The sequence below is a fragment of the Trichoplusia ni genome, unplaced genomic scaffold, assembly GCF_003590095.1.
Source record: "Trichoplusia ni isolate ovarian cell line Hi5 unplaced genomic scaffold, tn1 tig00001009, whole genome shotgun sequence".
NCBI classification, from domain to species: domain Eukaryota; kingdom Metazoa; phylum Arthropoda; class Insecta; order Lepidoptera; family Noctuidae; genus Trichoplusia; species Trichoplusia ni.
This window is the reverse complement of record NW_020800086.1, coordinates 1-10,000: the sequence shown is the minus strand read 5'-3', so window position 1 is coordinate 10,000 and position 10,000 is coordinate 1. Positions and strand designations below refer to the sequence as shown.

At 41.1% G+C, this 10,000-nt stretch overlaps 2 protein-coding genes across 3 annotated transcripts; one reads left to right on the top strand and one right to left on the bottom strand.

The window, feature by feature from the left end:
- The first annotated feature begins 426 nt into the window (after nt 1–426).
- Nucleotides 427–6,563, top strand: LOC113507199 (palmitoyltransferase ZDHHC6-like). 2 transcript variants are annotated; one of them, XM_026890061.1, is made up of 9 exons: nt 427–685; nt 1,125–1,306; nt 1,616–1,700; nt 2,105–2,232; nt 2,580–2,750; nt 2,942–3,148; nt 3,369–3,460; nt 3,598–4,241; nt 4,546–4,669. In XM_026890061.1, exons 1-9 carry the CDS (start codon nt 631–633, stop codon nt 4,572–4,574), a joined length of 1,593 nt encoding a protein of 530 aa, XP_026745862.1. In that variant the 5' UTR covers nt 427–630; the 3' UTR covers nt 4,575–4,669. The 2 variants fall into 2 exon arrangements, with proteins under 2 accessions (XP_026745862.1, XP_026745863.1); XM_026890062.1 differs by lacking the exon at nt 3,598–4,241 and having other exon boundaries at nt 435–685; nt 3,369–3,556; nt 4,546–6,563.
- A 99-nt stretch (nt 6,564–6,662) lies between these two features.
- Nucleotides 6,663–9,911, bottom strand: LOC113507200 (tubulin alpha-1 chain-like). Its single transcript, XM_026890063.1, has 8 exons — nt 9,363–9,911; nt 8,929–9,057; nt 8,549–8,719; nt 8,117–8,320; nt 7,943–7,998; nt 7,731–7,827; nt 7,506–7,618; nt 6,663–7,431 (listed from the first exon to the last, which is right to left on the bottom strand). Exons 2-8 carry the CDS (start codon nt 8,995–8,997, stop codon nt 7,248–7,250), a joined length of 894 nt encoding a protein of 297 aa, XP_026745864.1. The 5' UTR covers nt 8,998–9,057; nt 9,363–9,911; the 3' UTR covers nt 6,663–7,247.
- Nucleotides 9,912–10,000: the final 89 nt, after the last annotated feature.

Here is a 10,000-nt window from a genome sequence, read left to right as displayed (position 1 = left end):
GCATATGGCAACAAAACTTGAAATCCGTTTTACGCACATGGTTTGAAGATTCTGTTTTTCTTAACATGCGTTTATCATAAATTAGATATGGTTTTAATTTTAAGTTTGTACGCTTAAACTGCAGTAAAATAAAACTTTTTGAGTGTGAACCATGTTTATTTAACAAATTTTTAAGCCAGAATCTCACACTTTTCTTATCGGAAAACGTAACGCAAATAAATCGTCCGGGAATCAAAAGTATAACTTGGATGGATAAACAATATTTTATTTTAGAATGCAAGCTGTATTTTAAAAACATTAGTCTTATTTAACTTTTATATACTTTTCTGTATTTAACTCATGACTCATATTTATTAATTTTCGTTTTTTTTCGCAAATTGGGACAAATGAAGTAAAATTCTGCAACGAAATTGGAAAAGTCAAGATAAATGTCAATAAAGTTGGTACCTAATGTCAAAAAACGTTAACAAAGCAAACCTAAACTTGTTGTATTAGAAATAGTAAATAATTAACGAAAACAATGATGTTTGTAGTAATCACGTCTTGTTGAAGTGTGCCTAGAGTTAATTCGATGTCAGTCTTTCAATTTTATACTCCACATAGATATAAGTTGTCGGTAACCTCAACATAATGACTTCGACGCCCTTTCGCAGACTGTGCCATTGGGGTCCAATATGTGTTTTAGGTGAGTATCTGCTACTAAAGCATGAATTTTATACTTGAATTTGTCAATCCAAGAATCTAAGTACTGCTCAATTTTAAATGAATTCTTAATATTATTCCAAAATATCTTAAACTCGAGTTTGCCGGGAACGGCGACTGTAAATTTGTTGGGTATATCTCTAATCAAATATTTTGGTTATCTGTATCATATTCAACCTATTACTTAATTACTTAAGACAATCATTGTATGAGCAATACTGAAATGTAATGAATTTGTGTATTTTTTAATATGATAACAACAAGGAATGTGCTAACAAGGAAGTTGTTTCCATCTTACCAGAATTAAGTGGCCTGACTTAAGATTCGAACTTGCTGCCTTATACAACCCAGTGTCTCTTGCATTTAATTGATGCAGTTATAGGTAGGATTCTGCCTTTGATAAAACTTTGATATTTTTTTAGGAATTATAAAGCTAATAACATGGGCTATGGTCCACTTGCTGGGAATGTGGTGGCCCCCACACGGGTCCCTGGCGGGGGCTCTTCATGCCGGACTGTTCCTCACTCTTGCTGGCTCTACACTGTACTACTTCCTACAATCATTACTTGAAGGACCTGGTTTTGTACCTCTCGGGTGGAAGCCTGTGAGTATTTCATCATATCATTGCAAATAAAAAGATTTTGATCTACTTGGAAGGACTTTATCTTTAATATTGTTACATACATACAAAGTGGTCATGATTTTAAGGAGTGAAAAGGGAGAGTGTCGGTATCTTGATATATTAAATAAATGAATCAAATGTAAATATTAGATTTTCAACACTTAAAATTACACTAATTATAAAACTGTATCTAAGAACTTGACTGTTTATACCCCTTAAAATAATCTACTGAGAAACATAATTAAAAAAGTGCAACATCAGTCTTATTGATATTGTATTGTATTGTTGCAGGAGTATGAAGAAGACAAACAGTACTTACAGTTCTGTTCGGTGTGTAATGGGTACAAAGCACCGAGATCACATCACTGTAGAAAATGTAAGTTAAAGATGTCATTCTCACTGGTCAACATGAATACCCTCTGTAGTGGCAAGCTATTTAAAGCTATTTTTGTGTGATCTAGGAATTCTGATGATGAGATGTGCCTCAAAAAGTACCATACCCAGAAGGTAACTTGATGTTATGGATGAAAAGGGAATTGAAATTGTTGTTCTTAACAACATGATAATTTAGTATTTTAATATTTTTGTAATATTCTTTTCTAAATTGTAACTGAAAATCTCATGATATTTGTTCAAATGATGAATTTAATGATTACAAACTGTCTCTAGATCAAAATATGAAGTCATTTATTTTGAAATACTTTGTATAGTACATTTCTTGCAATGAAAGTTTTTTCATGATAACTGTCTCTAAAAACAACAGTGTACTGTCATATGCAGGTGGTTACTGTGTGAAGAAGATGGACCATCACTGTCCCTGGATCAACTGCTGTGTGGGCCACAACAACCACGGATACTTCAACATGTTCCTTATGTCTGCTGTATTGGGATGCTTTCATGCTTCTGTCGTAAGTAATTCCTTTTTGAATATAATTAAACTACTTGTCTTAGTTATCATTTCCAGGGACGGCCATCTAATGTATCAAGGAGTACAAACATAGCTTATATCCTATTTTCAAAACCACAAAAAACACATTTAAAAAAGATATCGCCTCATTTAACATAATAGAATTTTCTCCATAAATTATTTTTTTTACGAATAATTAGCACTCATTAAGGTTAAAATACAACAACTTAATTTAAAACAGTACCCAGATTCGCCCCCTCTTCACATCTTGCTGCAGTCGAAACAGCGGCGCATTTACTAAGAGCACGCTATCATTCCATTACATAATGCATTGGTTTATCCTCGTAGGTGCTAATAATCTGCATGTACCACGCCATCAACCGTGTGTGGTACGTTCACCACGGGACGGGTCGCGAGCCCATGATCTACCTCACGCTGACCACGCTGCTGCTGACGCTGCTCGCCATCGGCATGGCTGTGGGTGTCGTGCTCGCTGTGGGAGCGCTATTCTATTTACAGGTAGGAGGTGAATAAAATGACTGGTCTGTTGGACTAGTGGTTAGTGGCTCTGACCATACCGCAGGTCGATCCCCACATTCCCCACCCAGGACAAATGTTTGTGTGATGAGCAGGATTATAATCCATGAATACTTGACGAGGTTGTTCATTATAATTACACTCAATACAGCTCAATTTTTTCATTTTTTTAGATGAAAGGCATCCTCCGTAACCGGACCACCATAGAAGACTGGATAGTAGAGAAGGCGGCGGGTCGTCGTGAGGAACTGAACTTGCCGCCATTTGTGTACCCCTACAACCTAGGATGGAAGAACAACCTTAAGATGGTGCTGTACGGTTCGCGGTACGACGGCATCAAGTGGCCTCTGAAGGAGGGATGCGGGGAGTATGACTTGACTGTAAGTGTGAAGTTGCATTATGGCACAGTTTTGTCGTAGATAATATGACCTTTATGTCCACTAAAGTTAGAAAAGTAATAATACTCCGTGACAGCATACTACAATTATTTTGAGAGGTGGTTGCAGGCCTTCAGTTGCTAATCACAAATTCGTTTTTAATTATTATTACCGTCCAGCATTGTTATAGAGCATTTTTTTTGTTCTTTGCGTGGTTGCGTAGCGCGAGCAGCAGGCGCAGAAGTTAGACAAGCTCGTGCGGTCGCGAGTGCTGGTGTGCGTGCGCGAGTACAGCGGGCGCGTGCTGCCGCTGTGGTCGCGGCCCCGCGCCGCGCTGGCCGCGCCCTGCAGCGACGAGCCGCGCCTGCCGCTGCGGCCCGGGGACCTCGTGCGGGCCACCAGGCACAGGAGGTCAGTTACACTATGTACAGCGGGCGCGTGCTGCCGCTGTGGTCGCGGCCCCGCGCCGCGCTGGCCGCGCCCTGCAGCGACGAGCCGCGCCTGCCGCTGCGGCCCGGGGACCTCGTGCGGGCCACCAGGCACAGGAGGTCAGTTACACTATGTACAGCGGGCGCGTGCTGCCGCTGTGGTCGCGGCCCCGCGCCGCGCTGGCCGCGCCCTGCAGCGACGAGCCGCGCCTGCCGCTGCGGCCCGGGGACCTCGTGCGGGCCACCAGGCACAGGAGGTCAGTTACACTATGTACAGCGGGCGCGTGCTGCCGCTGTGGTCGCGGCCCCGCGCCGCGCTGGCCGCGCCCTGCAGCGACGAGCCGCGCCTGCCGCTGCGGCCCGGGGACCTCGTGCGGGCCACCAGGCACAGGAGGTCAGTTACACTATGTACAGCGGGCGCGTGCTGCCGCTGTGGTCGCGGCCCCGCGCCGCGCTGGCCGCGCCCTGCAGCGACGAGCCGCGCCTGCCGCTGCGGCCCGGGGACCTCGTGCGGGCCACCAGGCACAGGAGGTCAGTTACACTATGTACAGCGGGCGCGTGCTGCCGCTGTGGTCGCGGCCCCGCGCCGCGCTGGCCGCGCCCTGCAGCGACGAGCCGCGCCTGCCGCTGCGGCCCGGGGACCTCGTGCGGGCCACCAGGCACAGGAGGTCAGTTACACTATGTACAGCGGGCGCGTGCTGCCGCTGTGGTCGCGGCCCCGCGCCGCGCTGGCCGCGCCCTGCAGCGACGAGCCGCGCCTGCCGCTGCGGCCCGGGGACCTCGTGCGGGCCACCAGGCACAGGAGGTCAGTTACACTATGTACAGCGGGCGCGTGCTGCCGCTGTGGTCGCGGCCCCGCGCCACAACCCCGCCCACAGGAGGTTTAGGATTCAATCTAGTAATAACCTAAAAAATAAATAATAAATAAATAATTGATTAATAAACAACTAAAATATATACTTCATTCTCCAGGCACTGGTTGTTCGGTGAGAAGATATTAGGCGAGGGCGAGGGTACCCGCGGCCCGCGCGGCTGGTTCCCGCGGGACAGCGTGGCGTTCACCGACTACGTCCCGAAGCCGAAGCCCGACTAGCTGTGGCTGGTCGACACTCATCACAGACTGGTATGATGAGCGAATGTGCCACCTATTAATGAGCCAATGGAGTGATCACTTTAATGGACTGGTAAAGGTAGGTTATTGATAAATAGTGTTTGATAATTGTAATTTGGGTATGTATTTATTGTACAAAGGTACAAGTCCAATACTGGGCAAGTTTAGCTAGCACATTTTAATGAAGCGTATCAAAATCAAGCACTACTGAAAACGCATTTATTCGAGCCTGCCGACAGAAACGGCTGTGTACTCCATTGTCTTAATACTCTGTGGATGAGTGTATGTTTGTATATATGAATCATGTTATACATGTATAGGTTTAAGTAATTGTTAAATCAGAGAGGTTCGCTATTTTATACGTTAGCAAATTATCTGGCGATTACTATAAAGATATTTTATTGAATGGTTGTTTATTTAGTTCTCAAAGTAGGTTAGCCAGTCTAGAAGTATTAAATATGTAAATAATTTTTATTATTTATCAGAATAAAATAACTATCATTTAATGATTATAAAATATTTTAGCCAAACTATAATTGGGCGATGATCATGTTGCTGTTAAAACATGTTATTTAAATGGGAATGTTTTAAATATTTGTATGTAGGTAGTTTATAACAAATTTAACAGTACGCAGTTATAATCAGATTGTTTAAGTTTTTGTTGCTAAAAATGTCCTGGGGGCCTACCGTCACATCTTAAAGTAAGACATATGCGGGTGTGGAAGAGGGATGCCGCTCCACGCCGTATATAGTGCTGTCACTCTGTCACTCTTACACAACAGTAATTATATTACTTCGAGACGTTGTGGTAGACCCTCTGCTTTGCTTGTTTTGTGCCTTACTGCTTAGCAAATTTCACCCCTCGAGGCATTTATTAACAAATTCTTCACAGTTGTTGCTTTCGCTAGTACATTCCTGCTATATTGAAATTTAAAATTTTCTTACAATAAAATGTCAAGTAAAGAAATAACTCTATGGCTTTGCACTTAAGACTCAGATTTCCGTTAGTTTTTTATTTATAATTAGTGTTAAATGTTCCTCTACTATTTTGTTATACTATTTTATTTGCAATTGTTCTTGATCTCAAGATGAATTTATTAATTTTACTACATGTAAGAAGTTTTTGCTACAGTACGTAATAATGTGGTACTCAATTAAAAGATATGTATATGCTATGTTCAAAGTAAAAAAAAATATTTTAATGTTGTAATGCCTGTTACTTCCAAATGAGGGGAAATTTACTGTTTCATGCCATAAGCTTTTCTGAATGTATGAATGATGTTAAGCGTTGTTGCAGAACAACATTTTACTATGGCACGTATTCGCAAGAGTTTATAGAAAGACAATGCATTTTATCTGTACAATTTAATGTTGAGAAATGCCATATTCACGATTGAATTAAAATTCGGCAAGTGTAGTTGATAAAACTCCTTGTAGATGGCATTACCGGCGCTGGTGATTGAACTGTGTTAAGCTTTGCATATAGATTTGAAGTGATTACTCTGCATAGGCTATTGCAATTGTCTCAACAGTATTTCAAATTTATCTATTCAATGAATTATTAACTTTATGTGTTCCATACAGAGATCATTCTTTCCTGCGCTTTTTTTACACTTCTTTGACCTCAAAATTATTGTACCGTTACCCATATATTAATGAATTTTAATGGCATTTAAATATGATAGATAGCTATCGTTTTATATGAATTTACGGCAGTCAGATTAGACCAAGTAATTGTTAAAGTCGACTAATACTTACTGTTAGGAAATTTATACGGTTGTTTGTTATTTTGAGCAATTTTATAGAAATATTTGTGACTTAATAGTTGTGATCGTAAGGATAAACTGTTTTGTATAAATATAAATTATTGTATTATATATTTGTGTATTTTATTTACTCTTCTTCACCAACAAACATGGTCTTTTCTGTTATATGAAAAGATTTTAAACACGAAGAAAGGGAAAGAAACTACAAGATATTTTTATGTGTAAAAATCTTTATTGTGCATTAAAAATAAACGATTCTCAAACACACAAGTCACTTCTCTGATGCATAAAATTAGATCTCAATAAGTTAGCCTACATTAATTATATAAACTACATCTAACTCCAAGAATGTTAGATTATCACGAATTTGTTTTAAAATTAATAAATGCAAATATATTTTACCCATTCACAGACGTCCAAACTTAACGTTCCATTTTTTGGAAGTTTATTTTCTCAAAGTTTGTACTGTTAACGCATTCATAAAATTCAGCATCCCTTATACTAATATTATTGTAGAATTTTCATTTTACTGACGGCATTAGTTCAAAATAATTATGATTATAAAACTCCATGTCAAGAACGGTTGAGTACAAACTGTTATCGACTAATAGTTTTATTGTTAGTCGACTCGACCTTAGTGCTTGTCTATTTGTGTGTGCATTCCAATTTTATCGATACAAAAGTATTGCCAGTCACGAGATATCACAAAGCTCGATTAAGTACATAATCGACTAAAAAGACAAGTCAAGTATTCTCTCTTCTATGAAGGTTTGTAGTCAATCGTTCACGTCTCTCCTCTAGTATTCGTTCTCCTCGTCGAGTTCTCCCTCCGTGGAGTCGACTCCTACTTCTTCGTAATCCTTCTCCAATGCTGCCAAGTCCTCGCGAGCCTCGGAAAACTCTCCCTCCTCCATACCCTCACCTACGTACCAGTGGACAAACGCGCGCTTTGCGTACATCAAGTCGAACTTGTGGTCAAGCCTGTAATACAAACATTTTTTGATTTAGAATCAGTTATCTCTCTGTCAGTTTACAGCAGTTTGGTTAGCTATTACCTGGCCCAAGCCTCAGCGATGGCAGTGGTGTTGGACAACATGCACACAGCGCGTTGCACCTTGGCCAGGTCACCGCCCGGCACCACGGTGGGGGGCTGGTAGTTGATGCCCACCTAGCAACATAACGAGACATATTATTTGGTGATTTCTTTAACGCTGGTCTTGGACAAAATATAAGAATAAAGAGTTAAGTTTGTTATACATTTCCATTGAAGTAAAAATTACCTTGAAACCTGTTGGACACCAGTCTACGAACTGAATCGTCCTCTTGGTCTTAATAGTAGCAATGGCAGCGTTTACGTCCTTAGGAACGACGTCACCCCTGAGAGTATGAATGATAACGGTTGAGTATGAGTCACAATAATATAATTCAATTATCAGACAATTTGTCTTTAAGTAAGTCTTTGCTGTCGATTAGATTTAAGATTTATCTTTACCTGTACAACATACAACAGGCCATGTATTTGCCGTGACGAGGATCGCATTTCACCATCTGTAAATATACGGTTATGTCATTAAGCCCATTTTAACAACGAAAATAAGAATCAGCTTATATAATTTGGTGCAATAGCTACATATTCTTGTCCAATGTAATATTGATTAGTTTGCACCTGGTTGGCTGGCTCGAAGCAAGCGTTGGTGATCTCAGCGACGGTGAGTTGTTCGTGGTAGGCCTTCTCGGCGGAGATGACGGGCGCGTACGTGGCGAGCGGGAAGTGGATGCGGGGGTAGGGCACCAGGTTGGTCTGGAACTCCGTCAGGTCCACGTTCAGGGCACCGTCGAAACGGAGCGACGCGGTGATCGATGACACGATCTGGTAAGTGACAAAAGTGTAAGTGTATCGATATCTTCATCAAATCTAAATGTTCCTTGGAGATAATAATGTGTTCCTACCAAAAGCCATCATTTTGAAAACAAATAAAATAATTTTATATCTAAAAAAATAGCTAAACATGAGGTCGGTTTCCAACCCCTTAAATTTTCACCAGATAGGTTTCTAAGTGATTACCTATTTACTACAGTATATATAAACTTTCCATACCTGTCCAATCAGCCTATTGAGGTTGGTGTATGTCGGCCTCTCGATGTCGAGGTTCCTCCTGCAGATGTCGTAGATGGCCTCGTTGTCTACCATGAAGGCGCAGTCCGAGTGCTCCAGTGTGGTGTGGGTCGTCAGGATGGAGTTGTAGGGTTCCACGACGGCGGTCGACACCTAGGACACACGAAATTGTATAACGCCCTCGAAAACCTAATTTTTAAGGACAATATTATTTTTAAGGAAATCGTAAATAAAAAAGTCTATCCATCTCAATAGAAATCGGTAGCAGGTTTTTGTATTGAAGCTTGTGTCATTTTTGTAACATATACTCCAGTAGCTTGCATTATAAACAAGAAATATCAAGAACGTGGAATCTTAGGTACCTGAGGTGCGGGGTAAATGGAGAACTCGAGCTTAGACTTCTTGCCATAGTCGACGGAGAGGCGTTCCATCAGCAGCGACGTGAAGCCGGAGCCGGTTCCGCCTCCGAACGAGTGGAACACCAGGAATCCCTGGAGACAACAACATACAAATTTCTAGATCGTGATGATTAAAGATGCTGGATTTGGAACAATATGTGCGTGGTCATATTTAAGCCGTCCATTTGCATAACCACACTCTTGTGTCTTCTGTTTTGTATTGAAGACAAAATAATCAATCCCAATTTTATTAAACTATTCTGAAAAAACCGTACCTACTATAAGTAGATCAATAGATTTACCGTAACCGTGTCTAAAATCGGCTAGAGATTACATAAGTAAGGATCCGCAAAGTTTTTAAATTTTATTATTCGTCAATCCTTAAGTCAAGTCCTCACCTGGAGACCAGTGCACTGGTCAGCGAGTTTCCTGATCCTGTCGAGGACGACATCGACGATCTCCTTGCCGATGGTGTAGTGTCCGCGGGCGTAGTTGTTGGCGGCGTCCTCCTTGCCAGTGATAAGCTGTTCCGGATGAAAGAGCTGGCGGTACGTGCCGGTGCGGACCTCGTCTGCAGACAATAGAGGTTACAATCAAGTGTTTATCATCAAAGGCTTATTTAGCTGCCTCCACTGTTTGCCGGGTCTCTTCTGGTATTTTGATCGATTAGCTTGGTTTTCTTCAATCCTGCTTTAATTAGGTTAATCACCTAATTAGTGTATATGCATACATACATGTAGAAGATGTAGTTACCTTAATCTACTATTTTGTATGACACCTACCAAGCTAATAAAACACAAAAAAAATAAATAACAATAATAGTCAATCAGTGAGTACATATATAAAATCAGGCTACGGAAATCACAAAAAAGTAATTAACATCCAGTCTTGAAATTGGCTACACAAGAAAGCCGACAAATTTAAATGAGTATTTCTAAGAACAGACATTGACTCAATTCTCTCAGAAACAAATAAAGTAAAGCTGAGTACGAGTGCAGCTCTCAACGAAGTTAATTGAGACGAATGCGGTGCCACT